The sequence below is a fragment of the Lepisma saccharinum genome, chromosome 20, assembly GCF_977018435.1.
Source record: "Lepisma saccharinum chromosome 20, izLepSacc3.1, whole genome shotgun sequence".
Lineage (NCBI taxonomy): Eukaryota > Metazoa > Arthropoda > Insecta > Zygentoma > Lepismatidae > Lepisma > Lepisma saccharinum.
The window spans coordinates 31776381-31794835 of record NC_139248.1 but is presented as its reverse complement, the minus strand read 5'-3'; the positions used below and the strand labels follow the sequence as shown (position 1 = coordinate 31794835).

At 38.7% G+C, this 18455-nt stretch overlaps 1 protein-coding gene across 3 annotated transcripts in view; it reads right to left on the bottom strand.

Annotated features, from left to right (window-relative positions):
• The window catches only part of LOC146003849 (inactive dipeptidyl peptidase 10), a 601005-nt gene that overhangs the window by 17337 nt on the left and 565213 nt on the right, over positions 1–18455 (bottom strand). For all 3 annotated transcript variants that reach the window (XM_083142311.1, XM_083142312.1, XM_083142313.1), the window contains 6 exons: positions 18372–18424; positions 17265–17476; positions 13870–14039; positions 5842–5945; positions 5099–5228; positions 3755–3984 (listed from right to left, as the gene is read on the bottom strand). In XM_083142311.1, the coding sequence (XP_082998437.1) occupies positions 3755–3984; positions 5099–5228; positions 5842–5945; positions 13870–14039; positions 17265–17476; positions 18372–18424 (899 nt within the window). The remainder of the gene's footprint in view (positions 1–3754; positions 3985–5098; positions 5229–5841; positions 5946–13869; positions 14040–17264; positions 17477–18371; positions 18425–18455) is intronic.

Genomic DNA, 18455 nt, shown 5'->3' with positions numbered 1-18455 from the left:
AAATGAATTGGAGAATGTATTAGATCGGTACGAAATGTCCTTTGGTTGAGTACAGACCGAGATAAAATCTGCTACATAAGATAATTGATTCTGCCTGCGATTATACCAGTAAAAAAATGAATGTAATTTTCATATTTATAAGAATTATTCAATTTTTCTCTACTTCTCAGTTCGTTGAAATGGATGTTTTGTCATTTACCTTTCTCCTCCCCTTATCGTTAATTCCTAACAGAATCATTCAGTTTCACACACAATGAACACAATGGGATATGTCTAAAACTTACGAAAATTTTATGACACCGGATGGGTTTGAACCTACGACCATCAGATTGACAATCTACAACGATAACCACTACCCTACAAACTTTCGGTCTTGAAAATAGCTAGGAGATATTTACCAGTATGGAATATAAATGCAACTCTCTTCCTACATGTAATGTGCAAAGAATACTTGCTTGTAACAAAGAAAACGAAGGTAGTACGATTCGGCGCAAACATTTTATGGAGAATTGCACATAATGAAAACTTTTCATTCGATATTTGCGGAGAAATCCTTGCCTTGAACTGGAGTGGGTAAAGGGGTAAAATTAGTATGTCCTGAATTACCACAAATATAAATAGTCATTTCAGTAATATTTGTCTTTGAAGCAGTACACAATTATCGTTAGAGTATCGTAAGTCATGATCTTTTACATAAAAATATCCCTTTGAACATATGTCAATTCATTTTTTTTAGTAAATTCCAGATGCAGAACAATGTAGCCACCCTACATTGCTATTACAAATAATTTTGCAATGCTCTTGTTTAATAAAAGGAGAATTTAAAAAAATAACACGTCGTAAGGAGACTCGAACCTGGGACCACTAGATGCCCAGTCGAGAACTCTAAGGACTACACCACACCTTTACCTTTGCTCAAACAACAATTTTTAAATATTCAGTCACTCCAATATTGTAAATGTCGTTGGATATTCATGTAGTTGAACTTTTACTTTAATTTTGAATTGTTTTTCTTGTATTAGCAGCTATCTTCGAAAAATATTGTTTGCTGTTGTGAAAATGCGAGATATTTCTTCTAACTTATTATTGCGATTAGCATAGGCGTGCGCACGGCGGGACAAGGGTGGCAAATTCCCCCCTAATCATCTAGCGGTCCCAGATTCGAGTCTCCTTACGACGTGTTATTTTAAGTACGTGCCTTAAGTAATTTGGGTTGCCCGGGTTCGATCCCCGGCCGGTTCAAATCCGGGAACTTTTCTAACGATGGAAGCGGCCCCGGCGCCCACCCAGCGTCGAATAACATGGGTACCTGGGGGAAACCCTGGGGGGTAAAGGCGGTCAGGGGCGTGATGCTGATCACATCACCCCCACTCACGACCGGATCAAGAAAGTGTGGGGCGTTACCCCCACACCCCCTATACGCCTCCATGGCGTGGTGCTAAGCACAGGGGAACACTTTACTTTTTTTTTACTTTACTTTTTCTACTTTTAAATGTCGTTGTCCTAAAACTTTTGAGAGACACTGTACAAGATCACTGAAAACTTAGCCCGAAATAAAGCAGTGCCTGCGGCAATAAAATAAGTGCAGTACCTTCAGTAAAAAAAAGTACCCGGAATTTGGCTGGTAAAAGTCTCACATTGGAGGTATCGAGAATTAATTTTGTCCATAGGATGGCATCTCTGTACTGAATGACCACGCAGAGGAGTAGAGTAATCTATCCATCAGATTGTGCACAGCAGCTGTTTACGTTAGTTGTGTTGACGAGCGTCCTGTGATTTGCAGAATGGAGACAAATATCGAGCAAAGAATTTGTTTGAAATTTTGTGTTGCCAAAGGACTGTCGTGTGCTGAATCGTTGAAAATGTTGTAAAAGGCCTTTGGTGATTCGTGTCTGTCGAGAACACAAGCGTATGCATCAGCTGAATTTTCTGTAAAGTTGCTGAAAACATGATATCGCGAGCCTCTAGTGACAACCTTCAAGAAACGCATCATAACTGGTGATGAGACATGAGTGTATGAGTATGTATGACATGCAAACAGGTCAACAATCTTCGGAATGGCGCTTCAAAAATGAACCAAAACCCAAAAAACCACGCCAAAGTCGCTCAAAAATTAAGGTCATGTTCATGGTTTTCTTTGATTATCGTGGTGTTGTGCACTCAGAATTCCTTCCAGCAGGACAAACTGTGAATAAAGAGTTTTATGTGACCATTATGAGGCGTCTGCGTGAGAATGTTCGCCGAAAAAGACCAGAGTTATGGAAAAACAATTCTTGGATTTTGCACCACGAGAATGCGTCGTCGCACACGTCGACTCTTGCTCGCGAGTTTTTGGCCAAAATCTCAACCCATGTCCTCGCCCAAGTCCCATATTCTCCAGATATGACTCCGTGTGATATTTTTCTTTATCCTCGACTCAAGTTACCAATTCTGGGAAGGCGTTTTGAATCAATTGAATCCATTAAAGGAAATTTGCAGAAGGAACTCAGGGCGATATAGTCTTCTGCGTTTGAAAAGTGTTTTGAAGACTGAGTAAAGCGTTGGCATGTGTGTTGCGTCTCATGGGGCCTATTTCGAAGGCGACAAAATAAATGTTGATGATTAACCACGTATTTTGTGCTATATTCACAAATTCCGGGCACTTTTTGTACGTAGTAGTATAAATGTTGTAAAAAATCACAAAAGATGCAATAAACATTATTTTCACAGGTATGCATGATTTTCATATTGTTAAACTTAAATACAGAGAGCGTTGACGCAAAAATATTTCGTTTTACGGTTGGTTGTCGAATCGAATTTCACAAGCCTTAAAAATATGAAAATCTTTCTAACTCTTTACTTGGGCAGACTATACATGTATTTCTGATAATCACGTTTTTTCTCTGTTGTTATATAATCAGGAGATCCTTGACGGTCGGGATTATAATCTAACTATTTTAATTTATTTATGATTAATATGCCTCTTGCTTACACTTTACAACGTGCCTCGATGCTCTAATAGAGTGCGCGTCAAATCTCCAGCATATGGCGATATCCAATAGTAGCGCACTGCAGCGGTGCCATGTCGAAATCTCACACGAAAAAGAGACAGCGTGGTTGAGCGAAACGCCTTGTCACGGAGAGCACGGCAACGCCGCACGTCTGTGATTCGCTGGTGCTGTTCAGCCGTTCAAGGCCATATGCAGGAGGTTTGACGCGCACTCTAGTAGATTTGCATACCACGGGATCTGATTGGTTGATAGCCTGACTTGAATGAGTATTTCCTAAATAAGAATTACTTAGTATCAACCTTGAATACAAGAAAGAAGGAAAAATTACATGTAATCTGACGCCACTTTCTTCAACGAGTTTTTCGAGTGTAATATGATCGTGTACGGACTGTTTTAGGAATTAAACTGGAGAATGGGATGGACATACTACACATATATTATCAGGCAAAATGTCAATCACCGCGTTCATTTTCTTTCTTTTAAGTATTGCGAGGTTCAACAACTGAAATAAATGTGACAATGAAGCATCTGACAAACTGTGTACCAATAAATAATAATGGTGGCATGACTTCAGACTTCAATAAGAACAGATGATACGATGCTGCCATCTAGTGGCAAGATAGATACTGTATTACGTCTAGTTAAAATGTGCTAAATAACATTGGAAAAGTATATAAGAACAGGAACAGAAAATAATCTACTTACGACTGCATAATTCGTTTGAATTTTAAGTTACCAATTTGCAAAAAGCCGTTTTCACTTACACTTGATGGTGCTCTCCGTCCCAGCCGAGTATCTTGATCACCTCGTAACGCCCGTGACTCAGCACCGCGATGCGATTCTGTTTCAGTGTTACCAGCTTGATGTGGCTGAAATAGTCAGCGTTGCCCTCTTGAATGGGGGCGAGCAAGAGGAAACTCCTGCCGTCTTGAGAAAAAACTGGGAAAGGCTTGATATCTATCCAGGAATTCTCTAAGGCTCTCTCGGCATGAGTCTGTGAAATAATGAACACACAGTGTAAATGCACAGAAACATTATTTGTGAAGTATAGCCTGTACAAACACATACCATTATTTGTGTTTTGTTACCTTCAAGATTTTTCAATTTTGTATGTATGTTTAAAAGTAGTTCATTTATGACTTCATCCAGAATCTTTCCTCTATCATGAAATTGTAAATAAACATTAAAAAGATCTTAAGTATACACCCTATATTGGCTGATTATGTTGCCCAAGAACTGTTTTCGTAAAAGTTCATATAGATCCATATAAACAGTGAACTTTCATACAATACATAGACTAGTAATAGGTTTTATAACATGGAATAATAATGGATGTAAAATAAAATTCAATAGGAGAAAGAGAAGAACAGTGAATATTAATATGAGAAAATGAATTATTTATGATATAGTTAATAATTATTTTAAGGTTTTATTATTATTTATTTAATATTTGAAGTAGGGTTATACGTAAGCTCAAAGTTTACATTACAATGATTCTGTAACTATCAAAACAATTTTTTGCCCTACGTGAATTAATGTACAGTTACGCTATTTGTTTATAAATATGCATAATATGGAATATTACATATTTATATAATTGAAAAGCATAAGAAATAATAGGAAATAAACAGTTTTGCAACTACGTTATGTGAAGGAGCCAATGAGGTAGATGAGGAACGCTATCAGTATTCATAGATTAATGTCGCCGGCCCTCGTGGCGGAGTGGTTAGTACATCGCGCTAAGACGCTAGGGGTCCCGGGTTCGAATCCCGGCCTGGGCGTGGATATATTTGTAAGTGCCCATTCATCAATTTCATCATGTCATCACTCATCTCAATCCTCGCAAATTAGCCAAAAGTGGCACAAGAAGCGAAGTAAAATAAAGCAAATCAAAATTTTAAAAAATCATAGATTAATGTCCTAATCTGTCATCACATCGTTACTACTACTAAGAATAATAGTGATGTGCATTTATCTATTCTAAAAAGAGTGAACCCTCAATAAAATAAGCTTCATTCACTCACTGCCTATTATTTTTACCTGAAAGATAGTTTTTAGACAATTACAAGCTCACACGTGTTACAAAGTAAGTACCGGAAGGCACTTACCTCGATACAAGTCCAGTTGGGTTCCAGGCAGGCACTAATGACACTCAGATTCTGCGCACGGTTCAGCCACACAGCAGCCACCTGGTCGTTGTCATCTCCCACCCAGCCGGCAGATGTCAGGTAGTACTCGCTGCAGGAAAGAATAACAAATGAATGTCTACTTTCGTAAGAAGGATATGGTGCATGGTAAATTGACACATCTAAACTGACTCAATAGATATGAAGAAATTGAGGCCAATTTTCAGATAGGCTATACTACTTAGTGTGATTTTGTTCCCATTACACTCAAGACCCGGATTTATATAAGCTGAGGCCCAGGGGTGAGATTCCTTCATGTAAAATTTTAGTTAAAGCCAAGTTAGGTGAGATGATGTTATATTTTTAATATTTTTACCAACTTTCAAATATACAATATTGTGGCCTCTTTTCAAAGCAAGTTTTTTCCCAATTGAAACCAGAGTCTGTCTCAGACTGTACTGTGTGATCTGATATTGTTAGATGGTATATTCCATTTTATTTACACAGGACGAAAGGTTTCTCATTTCCACACAGTACAACATGTTCCTGTCTGTGCTCTTTTCGATCAACACTTATCTGAATATTAGTGACAATGATTCTACATTAGCATGCAATGTAATACATATAAACCTGTACTATTTTAAAGAAGTTCAAACATTCATATGCAACACATCAAAGAAATAATTATAATTAAAGAAAGAGAAATTGAAGTTTGAATTACTCACTGCCCCTCTAGAATTAACGGCGGTTTCACTTCCCACCGCTGCGTGGCGTTGGGGTCCGTAATGTCCATTACCCAAAGTCTCACTTCTGGATTGGGGGTTCCCGGCTGCAAGATAATTTAAACAATTAATAATGATGGCCAGCTGAAATTTTTTTCAATTGGTTCCGATAGCCAATCTTAGTTTTTAGACACTATCGTAACCAATTGGTCTATTGTCATGTGTTCAATTGGAACCAATTGGTCTATTGTCATGTGTTCAGTTGGAACCAATTAGTGAATTGTGTTCTGTAAGTACTTTACTGTTTTCAATATATTGCTATATAAAAACGCTACTGTTAAAAGTAATGAAGAATTCTTATCTACACAACTGTAAATGCCATGCAGAAACCATGTAAAGCAACTAATATATCTCTGGTAAAGCATGTGAAATTTGCTATTTATGAATACTATCACATACAATCTTTTTTTCAAATATATGAACACTTTTTTTTTAGTCTGTAGCTTCGCACTTATAGAAAATCGAAAAACAGATTGTCTCAGTTATAAAGGATCTACCAATTTCAACGTCAGAACTTTGAAAGAGTGTTGTGGCAACACTGACTGGAATGAAGATATGGAACTGTGACATTAGTAGTCTGTGGCAAGTTATCATGGAGAGATACACCAACAACGCATATAAATTATTCGAATTTATTATCAAAATTCGTGTTCAGTTCGACAGACATTTCGTGCATTGAGAGGAATTTATGGTTAACATAATCGACCGACAGAACGCTATGAACGAACAGACTCAGTAGCAAACGAGCCAACATTTGTCCATCGTCGAGTCGGTCGTTCAGCTGAGAATATGGTTTCGGTACGCCAGAGAGTGGTGGACGATCCAAACCTGTCTGTTTCACAAGGTTCGAAACAACTCGGCCTTTCACAGATGACAACATGGCGAATTTTGCATCACGATCTTCACCTAAAAGCTTATAAAGTGCAACTGACTCAAGAACTCGAGCCTAATGATCATCGTCTGCGTCGGGATTTCGCTAATGGGATTCTACAGCACTGGGATGCCGATCTACATTTTGGCCGTAAAATCATCTTTTCCGATGAAGCACATTTTTTCTTCATGGCTACGTTAACAAACGAAACTGTAGGATTTGGGCAGATGAAAATCCACAGGTGATTCTGGACGTACCCATCATCCTAAGAAAGTGACTGTGTGGTATGGTTTTTGGGCCAATGGCGTCATCGGGCCTTATTTTTTTGAGGACCAACATGGAAATCACGTGACTGTCAATGGGGAATATGGAGGTGCAGTTCTTGTGGCCTAAACTGGCAAATCTTGACATCAACAATGTGTTTTTCCAACAGGACGGTGCAACTTGCCACACAGCTCGCCAAACAATGGAATTATTGCAGGAAAAGTTTCCCGGTTCAGTTCTGTCCAGAACGGGTGATGTGAACTGGCCACCAAAATCATGTGACCTAAACCCCCTGGATTATTTTCTATAGGGTTATGTCAAATCTAAGGTCTATGAAACTAAGCCACGCACAGTTCGTGACCTGAAACGGAACATCGAAGATCCATTGAGGCTATACCGCTGAATATGTGTGCAGACGTGCTGGAAAATCGGACATTCAGAATCCATTCCACCCACCGAAGCACAGGAGGACATTTGAACCACATATTGTTCAAACATAATGCCATTCTTTGCTCTTCAAAAAAAAAAAAAATATATATATATATATATAGCTATATGTCATTATCACTTGTGGTTTTCATTCTATCTAATTTTAAAGATCTGACGTTCACATTGGTAGACCCTATAAATTAACATGCTGTTCTTATATATGCGAAAAAAAACGGTTAAAGAAAGATTCTGATTCACAACACTTAAAAAACTGATAAACAAACAAAACACTGTCGATGTCGACTACGTTGATCAAAAGATTGCTCAGTTTTCTAATTGCATTTCACAGACATAAGAATAATCATGGAAATTCCATATTGAAAAAAAAAACACGATACAATACGAACACTTATTCCCACTATAGCTGCTTTAACGTTGAGTTAGTTCTTAAGGAAGAGTTACTTTTACTTATTAATTAACATAAATCTGACTTCAGTAGTATGTATGCATGAAAATTCAGAAGAAATTCAGTTCAAATGTGCTGTTTTTCCAATGAACTTCTAAATAACAGGAAATGTGGTGTCAAGAATTAAGCTGCCTATGCTCTGAATCAATAAGTGAATTTATAACATATTTATTCTACAATATATAGATATAGCTTGCGCACGTTCGGAAGTTCTCTGGCGTTTCTAATGCGCAGCGTCGTTTCGAGTCTAACACTCCGCACGGAGGTTCCCGGGAGAGGGGAAGTGAGTTGGCGCGAATGTCACAGCCAATCAGCACCAAGTGCCTCGGCACATGCGCGTACGATCATCAGCTGTTCTGCTAGAATGCTTGTAACAGCGAGAGTTGGAGAGGGACAAAGTAGAATACTAGTAATACAGCAGTGCATTTAAAGATAACAAATCATTTGTAATCCAGTATGAGACGTATGCGAAAATGAATATCCTAACGAGAATAAGTAATTAGTAAAAGGTGGAAACTTACGTTTTGGAACTGGAACAGATGTGTGATGGCGACATTGCGGCTCTTTAATTCAATCTTTCGATGTCGCTTATGGAGGAATCTTCTGCTTCGGAGTCACTGGAACTATCACTACATATTTCACTGTCACTACTGCTGCTGTTGCTGTTAACCCTGATAGTGAGGCGCTCTATTTCAGGCTCCAACAAACCTTCAGTTTTGATATAATATTGTTCAACATCTTGCACATGACGGCAGACATCACTCCATTCTTTCGCCCCAATCTCCGAAAATCTTCTTTTGCACAGCTCCCACACATCAATTAATTTGAAAGTGACATTGTGTTGTCCAACCCATTGTTTTACGTTGCCCCATATCTTCTCAATGCTGTTCAAATCTGGATGATAAGGTGGTAAACGTAGGACCGTGTGACCATATTCAGCTAGAATTTGATCTAAAACGAACTTTTTGGCTTTGCCCTTATGCAACTTTATGAGTTCGTAGAGTTCAGTTTTATACATACCATCACCGAAGGGAATATTGTTTCGTAACAACCAGTTTTGCATGTCTTGCTTCCTACTATTTGAGGTTGGGCATTTTTCCTACTGAACATTGTGGTAAGAAGCATTATCTATTACTAAAACAAAGGTAGGTGGCAAATTGGGTAGGAGCATTTCTTTAACCCAGCGAATGTAATTCTCAGAATTCATTTCTCTGTGGTAATCTCCGGTTGCTTGATTCGATTTGAAAATCAAGAACGCGTTGGGAATGAAACCTTTTTCACTGCCGGCATGTACGATAATGAGACGCTGTCCCTTTGAAATAGGCACTTTCATACCTTTTACGCTATCATCGCACCATGCTTTGGGATTTGTGTGCGAACTATGTATGTACGTTTCATCACTGTATATTATCGGTCGCCCTTCCCGACGAAATCTGGTAATGGCTCTCAAGTAAGCTATACGTGTATTGCGTATGTCACTTCTTTCAATGAGCAGTCGTCTGTTGCTTTGAACCTTTTTCCAGCGAAACCCCAGTTTTCGAAATATTTTTCTTAAGCTAGATGATTGACCTTCATATCCAATATCTTGGCGCAATTTCAGCAACACGGATTTCAAGGTAGGAATTCTCTTTTCCTGAATATAAAATTCATTAATTGTTCTTCGCACTACACAGAGATCAAATTCGTCCAAATTTGTGCACCGTCGCGGTCGGTTCTGATTTCTGCACGGTGTATCATAACTGGTTGATGTGCCTTCTTCCACCTTTTCCATTTCTTTCTTTACAGATTTTATAATTTTCAAAGACACACCGGTAGCAGCAGAAACACGTTCATATACTTTCTTTAGTGGAATGGTACATCCATTTTCATCGGCTTTCCTTTGCATGAATTGCAGCACGTTTGCCACAACTTCCCGTGTTTGCCCACGAATCGTCCTGCGGAAAACCTTAGAATGAACGGGAGGCATGTTTCCCTTGAAACGAACGAAGAAACGAATGTGAAATTAACAGCACCCGCGTGAAGATAAACAACCGATTTCCAACTTGTTTCTGCCTGGCCGCCCACGACAACAATATTCTGACTCATGCTTTTCTCCTCTCCCCTCCCCTACCTCGCGCCAGCTCGAACCTTTGCTGAGGCTCGTTGACCAGCTTTCATCCATACGCCAGAGAACTTCCGAAAGTGCTACAAACTTACAATTGGATACAATCATAGGCGTGCGCACGGGAGGGCAATTGCCTCTCCCCTCATCATGGACATCCGCAGATTTTTTCCACGGAGGGACAAGCAAGGTATTTTTCCATGAGGCATATTACCCCGATAATAGTGTTGCCTCCTCAAAAAACACCACTTGAATTTGAAATTATCGCACAATATAAATTACTATGACGGAAATCAAATTATACGTGTTAAATATATCCTTTTAGGTTGACATTAGATATCTAAGGGGGAGGTGTGGCCATCCTTGCTCCCCCCCCCTTCCAGACGTGTACTCTTCAAGAAAATTAAGTATTTTCAAGCCGATTAAAGTTCAAAGCAACTAAGGGGGAAGGGGGTTCAGTGGCGAAACCACAGGGGTGCAATGGGCATTGCCTGTCCCCAACCTTGAACGGAAATCAATTCCAGGGGGTCAAACTTTGAGGTAAAAGAAAGCAAGACTAGGAGAATCTAAGAGTAAAAGGACAAAATGACACTCAAGATGGAATTAGTTTTCGCGTCTTTCTTGCATTATTTCTTCCAGACGGCCAAGAACACCTGCAGAGACACAGAGGGGCAATTGCCCCATCGATATCAAATAAGAATACATTTCGTAAAATTTTCTTGCTCGCTTCGCTCGCAGTTTCTCATTTTCTTACAGTCTTGTCAAATTCAGGGGGCGGCGGGAGTTCGCCCTGGGCGCCGAAAAAAATAATTAAAAATTAATGAAAAGATTTTTAAAGAGGATGCCATGGTGCTCCAACGAATTTTTTGTGCCATATTAAATACCTTTGCAAAAATCTGGATCTAAAAATTATATATATACGTATATGTATATACGTATGTAATGAAACTAAAACAGTGAGATAAAATGAGGTTTAAATCTTTCCCGACTGAAGTTTCATCAAGGCTAATCAGAGGGTCTGCGCACGCCTATGGATACAATTCACCAATTGAAAATTGCCCTGCATTTCCAATTGGTTTCAGATTAGATTCCGATTGAAACCAAGTCATTCCGATACCTTTATTGGGCACCCAATTGAATCCAATTCGTTCCAATTGAAATATCAATTGGAGCCAGTAGACATTTCCAGCTGGGCATCAAATATTAATAAAGAAGTGAAGGAGATCTGAGGTAAAATATCAGACTTACATGTTCTAACGGTTTTCGATTTTACTATTCTTCCCTCCAATGCAAGTTAAACCTATATCCTAGGCTATGATTGGAGAAATGCGACAAAAACTCTGTGTTTGAAGTTGACTGGCGTGGGAGATATTCACCGTAACATATTAACCTAAATAACATCTCCGTAAATCAAAGATTTATAATCTCTTGCATCTGTATTCCTAACCATTCAAACACATGCATCAGGATTTTAAAAAAAAAGTTTAGAAACTCATACATCCGCTCCTCCTAGCTAAGCAATCGAGGGTTTATAACAATTACACCCATATTTCTAAGCCATCAGAGATTTATAATCTCTCATATTCGTATTTGTAACCAATCAGAGATTTAGAATGCATTTGGTACATTATCTTGTGAGTAATATAAATTCACAATGCACAATTAAGTTAGAAAGTAGAAGATATTTTACATATTCATTTATTTTAAATTTTTGATTGTTTTCTAATGTGTCCCATCCGTGACACCAAAAAAACAATTAATTTCTTCTTTAACTCTTACCTTTCCCCTTCAACTCTACTAGAATATTACAAGGCCAATTACCCTCTTTGTCTTAAGTAATTTATTTTTTATCATTTGATAATTCACAGAAATTAAAATAAATTTGATATTAAGTGAAGAGGCAGTGTTTCGTCTGCCCCACACGTGACACAAAATTTTTCACTTGTAACTATAAATCTGGGAAAGTATTTTCAGGGTAGTTACGTTTAATAAACAGTGATAAGTTTCATATTGCACTGAACAGAAACTGTGAGGAAAATGTTGCTTAACTATCAGTAGAATAGTTACTTTAATATCAAAATTGTAGTTTGCGTGTCCCACCCGTGACAATGGAATGCCCCATTTGTATTTCTAACCAATTAGAGATTTAAAATATATTACATTTGCATTTCTAACCAATCAGGAATTTAGAATGTATTACATTTGTATTTCTAACCAATCAATCGTTATTGCATACTTATTTTCAACCACAGAAGGGCACACCGAAGAAGGGGCTGATGTAACTTCAGCCCCCTCCCCTAACTGCACCAGGATAAAATATTTTGAGAAAAATATGGATAATTTGTGGAAATATGTAATTTTTGAAAAGAACAAATTTAACACTTACTAATAGCATAATATTGAATTTCTTTCAAATCGTATTGATAATAATATATATGCGGACAGGAGAATATCTTAATTTGTACTTGAAAATATTACAATTATTTCCTGTATATTTTTAGTTTTAATTCTTCCAAAAATAACATCATTGATACATCACTGAACAACACATATTCACAGTTGGTAGCAGAAGTTGGTTATAGTTAGGGAGCGTAAGTTGATGACCTAAAAAATATAGGTATACAACCTATAGAATGCCCTAAAAAATTAGAAAAAAATGACGTAATAATGCAAGAAAATGACCATTAAATTTGTTAGTTTCAGGTTAAAAATTGAAATGAAAAGGAAATTAAACGAAATGCAATCTTGCTTTCAAAAAAAGGCACCAAATGATACCACATGCACATTCAATTAAAATATGAAACGAGAATTTCCAATGGAAAGAATCAAATAATTTTAAAACAATTTAATGAAAAAGTCGTATACACTGAATGAATTGGTGTAAGATGCATTAATTTCCCAGTTTGCCCCAGACGGACACCTGGTTGTTTCCTCCGACACAGCAAAGACTGTCACCAGTTCAGCATTTCTTTTGCTCGTAAATTGCAATCCTGCGAGATATATACTACAGGCCTATGTTCACCTTGGTGAAAAGACTCAAGAATATTACGAAAATGAAAGAAGTGACAAAATATGACGAAACAATACATCGAATATTGCGAAAATGCCGAAAAAATGCCGAAAATCGGGGAAAATGCCCTAAAACCTGAAAATCGGCAAAAAAAATGCAAAAGAATGCACTTTAAAATTAGCATAACAACTACTTCTAATGAAAAAAGTTAGTTAATATATAACATAGGAATGTCAAACCTAAGTTATCCTTATGGATACTTTTTTATTTTGTGTTCTAGACGAAGTGTAATATTGTGTATATTTAATGGTCATCGTGTCCGAGATGTCAGAAAAAAAGATGACATTTCATCAACTTCCGCTTCCTAGTCATTGTCCACGCGTCCAAGAACTGAAGGAAGCCGCCGCCACAAACATGGGTTGGTAACAGCGGACGAGTTGTTTTCGTCCAATCACACTCAATCTTCAGCCAATGGGCACAGCTGTCATTCTGCTCGTCTACTCCACGTGGAGTCTCAGTCACATGACTGCGGATACGCTGTTGCCGTAAATTGCAACTTCAATGTGGATACCGTGGGAAGGTGCTAGCGCGGGGGAGGGACAAGGTGGCGTAGAGTAGATGTGTGGCAACACTGTGCGTTGAATGTGATTGTTACAGCTAGTGGGCGCGCTCCGTGGACTCCAAAGCCAGCCGGTCGTTATCGAAGCTATTGCGTCGACTATAAAAAGTGATAAGGAAAGTTGAACTAACTTCCTTATACATATTTTAAACCCCTTAGTCCACTTGCTTACCACATGCATCACAAAGCAAAGCTAATTATGCAAACTTACTGTGGGGTATCGGACGGTTCTTATGTCAGGATACTTCGATTTGGTGTTGGTGGTGGATGAGAACCATGGGTACTGCAACGTGTGCACCATCGAGTCGTTGAATGAAACAAACAATAACCTCCTACCATCAGGACTTGGCCACAGTGCTTCGAAGCTGTCGAATATATCCTCTGAAATTAAACGCAGACACGTGTTCAGCAACATTTGAAACAATAAATTTTATACGAAAAAACCACAGCATAACAAATATACAATTTGGTTAATGTAGTAGATCATATTTTTGCATTGATGAGGAGTGTTAGAGTGCGCGCCAAATCTCCTGCATATGGCATTGTACGGCTGAAGAGCACCAGCGAATCACAGACGTGCGGCGTTCCCTAGTTCCGTGACAAGGCGTTTCGCTCAACCACGCTGTCTCTTTTTCGTGTGAGATTTCGACATGGCACCGCTGCAGTGCGCTGCTATTGGCTATCGCCATATGCAGGAGATTTGACGCGCACTCTAGTAGAAGAGTGAAAATTGACACTGATGCGGTTATTACAAAGAACATTTTGGAGATTTCCCTCGCGGTTGTCTGGTTGTCCTACACCATCAGCGCAGTACCTGAAGTCTACAATACGCTGCTATTGGCTGAATCGACAAATTGATGCCCATAATATAAAATTAGGTCCCAAGACACCCCCAGACACCTTACTGATTGATTGGCCTTAAAATTTTGGGCGCGTCAGCACTTGGGCTATATTGCACCCGTCACATGATACAGGGTACAGCCACTTATCTTATCTAAAATATAACTAATAACAGAACTGTAGGGTCGGAGACTAAAATATTCTGACCAATTAAAAGCTGTGGCTGTAAAGTGACACTCACAAGGGAGGTTATCTAAGTGTCCCCCTCCGATTTCCATGAAACTTGGCAGCTGTATAGAGGGACCCAAAGGAAGAAAAACATGTTTTTTTTTGTTTCGGCTAAAAAACTGTTTTAGGGGCCAAACCCCCATCAAATATCAAGATGAGGACAAATTAAAGTGGGGATTTGACCCCTGTGTCCCCCTCCGGTTTCCACGAAACTTGGCAGCTGTATAGAGAGGCCCAAAGGAAAAAATACGTGTTTTTTTGTTTCGGCTAAAAATCTGTTTTTGGGGGCAAACCCCCCTCAAATGTCAAGATTAGGACAAATTGATGTGGGAATTTGACCCCTGTGTCCCCCTCCGATTTCCATGAAACTTGGCAGCTGTATAGAGGGGCCAAAAGGAAGAAAAACGTATTTTTGTGTTTCAGCTAAAATACTGTTTTAGGGGGCAACCCCCCCCCCCTCAAATGTCAAGATGAGGAGAAATTGAAGTGGGGATCTGACCCCGAAACCACGTAAATATGGCATAGGAAGAAACAGGGGGCATAATGATAATGTCGGCAGGGTCCAAAGGATAGCCTAGGGCCCCAAATTTTATAAATTCTCTCCTGAATATTGCTGGGATCACACCGTATTATACTCAGATACTGAACTCAGACACGAGATATTCTTCACTGACACCCGTAAGAAGTTAGAGTATCATCCGTTGAGAGGCACCACTAGCACTTTTGCTTTCTCTTCTCAACGATCATTCAACAATAGATGGCGCTGCTAATATTTCGGTACTACTTTACTGTAACAGACACACCTATCAATGATTTATTTCGCAATTTTTTACATTGCTAACGTACTATTCTGCATTGCGGAACATTTTTTTAGGTGAAATAATGAATTTCTAACGAAAATAATGTATATTTCTTACATTAACGAGTACTTACTGTTGTTCCTTATTTCCCACAAACCATCCACGGGTAGCCCAAAAATTCACGATAGCCCCACGAACCATTCACGGGGACGAGGTATGCCTACTAGGTTAGGTTAGGCCTGTTAGGTTAGGTTCCATTAGCACTCCTTTCGTTCAATTTAGCATATACGGACAATACGAGAGCGTATTGTGCTCTCGTGCAGAAAGCAAATGGCGGCAGCAGCAATAGCGCGTCGGAAATAGATTTTCGTAGAAAACCACATGCATTCGCATTAAAATGGATGAAAACTACATTCCCGAACATCAACAACGCTACAGAAAATGATTTGCGTAAGTACTTTCTCCTGTAAATTTGAAGAAATCCGTCTCGGGTATAGTAAAGTGTTACCAATATTTCAACACTGTGGAGGAAATAAACGCAAGCTAAGAAGGCGGTTTTCTGTTTTTTCAACGGAACACGTGGCACCCTTTTTAGATACCCCATAGATGCTTCAACTTATGTGTGCTGAGATTATTTTCTACAGAATAGATTCTCTAGGGACAAAATTGCGTGCAGGTGTCTGTGGGTATTCCATCCTTATCCATTTAAAATGAAAATAATCAACTGAAAGTGGATATTCGAGGGGTGTGATATATTTTGATAAATACATTTTTATTTTATTTTGTAATTTAAAAGACTACTCATAACTTTTACCACTTGAAAATACACCTTAGGTATGCTGGGATCTTATTTTTTGTAATTTTGAAAAGGCTCTGCAGAAGGTGTAATTGGTGACAAGCGTGTAATGAGTCAAAATATTTCAGAAACTATATTATCTCAAAATATTATAAACAAAGACATAGCTGTCACCTGCAATTTGCAACATGCCTTGAAGGCATATGTGGGGATAGGGAGCCCCATATTCAAAATTTCAGTCGTTTATCGAGGTGATTTAATTCTCGGCTTTGTTAACGTTCCCCTCCCACGAGATATTGGGGCTGAGTGAACCCCGGAGCCACCCCTGTTACAGCTCTCGACAAGAAATTGTCTGTAGTCTACGGCTGTTGTTGCCAAATGTTTCATGAAAACATTGCGACTGACTGTCCTTCGAAAGGGGAAACAAATAATATCAATGATTTATTCAAGCCCTCAGAGGATTCCTACGTGGCGGTTGGATTCTCGTCTTCGTGGCAGCCTAGTGTTAAAATTCCCGCACATGGAACGGCGAGCTCTGATTGGCAGATAACGAAGCACGTGTTGTCTCCAGCGCTCCTCTTAGTGGGTGGAAGCGCTCACGTGGTTGCTGCAAATGTCTTCCAACAGATGGCAGGCCGAGTAGCGGAAACAGTACCAGGATAGGTAGGCCTTCTGAGGTATTGAGCGCCAGAATTCTTTGATCAGACAATACAAAGTTTACTTAGTAACTTGGCAGTAGAGCAATAGAACGCGAAACCATAGATCCAGGTTCGATTCCTGGTTTAGTGACACTGATCATAACTTTTCAATAATTTACAATTGATGAACACACCGAAATATATAAAAATTTCATGGACATGGAATGAGCTGTCTCTATTCCCCGGTTTCACTAAACACTTCTTATGTTGTGGAGAATATAAACAGCATGAATAATTCACATACCTTCATACAACCAATCAGGAACTCCGTTGTAGATGACGCCAGGTGACCCTGTCTCTGTGAGGCGGTGAATAGTGGCTGTGAACGGCGACTCTTTTAAGAAAATGTCGTTCTTCTGCACGAGGACTATGGAGGTGCTGTTACCGATCCACTTGGCGAATTGCAGTCGACTGGGCTGCACTTTCGTCCTGTTCAACCGAATGGGGAGGTGATGGCTGCAACAGAGAAATGTTTAGGTTACAACTCTTCATTACTACCTAACTTGAAAAATTATTGTTTTTACTTAATATATGTATTCTAAGTACGTAGCCAGGGGGGGCTAAGGGGGCCCCCGAAATCCTTCAAATATCTAATTCAAATACTGTATAGTGGTAATTAATTTAACTTCCTTAGCAGGATTAAATATTAGATCGAAAAAAGTTTAGTGTTAAATAGAGGAACCAGGTTATCTTTTTATATTCTACCATTTAATCCGAAGAACAAATAGATCCACAACTCCAAAAGTTCATAGTTTTCTTTGTGAGAGGTCACACAATATAAACTTTATGAGTAAAATTTGACCCTAACTTTTAAAGCTTTTTTTTGGACGGAATGTGTAAAACTTAATAACAAAATACAATAACCGTGAATTTCAGTACACTAACTGTACAAAATGTAAAAAAATAATGGACAACAGTTGTGTTGGATATTCACTCATAAGGGGGATATGGGAGCGAAGCCTTTCCATATAAGTTATAATAATAATAATAATAATAATAATAACAATAAATTTGGATTAAAATTGGTTTATTTCTAATAACTTATAATAATTATTATTGTAAAATTACAATTATAGCCGTGATAATAATTATTATTGCCATTATTATTTCTACTAATCAAGTTTAATACTGGCCTGCCCGCTCTACAAATATTTCGGTGAGGCCTGTGCTGATAAGGGATGAGCCCCCCCGAAATAAAATCCTGGCTACGGGCCTGATTTACGGTTGAGTTTGATTGCGAATAATGTTAAGAGAAGTTGCCCTTGCGCGTTATCGTACATATAGTAACTATAAATGATTTTAAATATGTTTTGAAAATTATACAGCTGAGTGGAACATAGGTTGTACTTACTCGTTCTTCACATCATACACCGTGTAGTATGCAGAGAATGAATGTCTGAACACCTGAAATAGAAAGACAATTTATCAGTTCGCA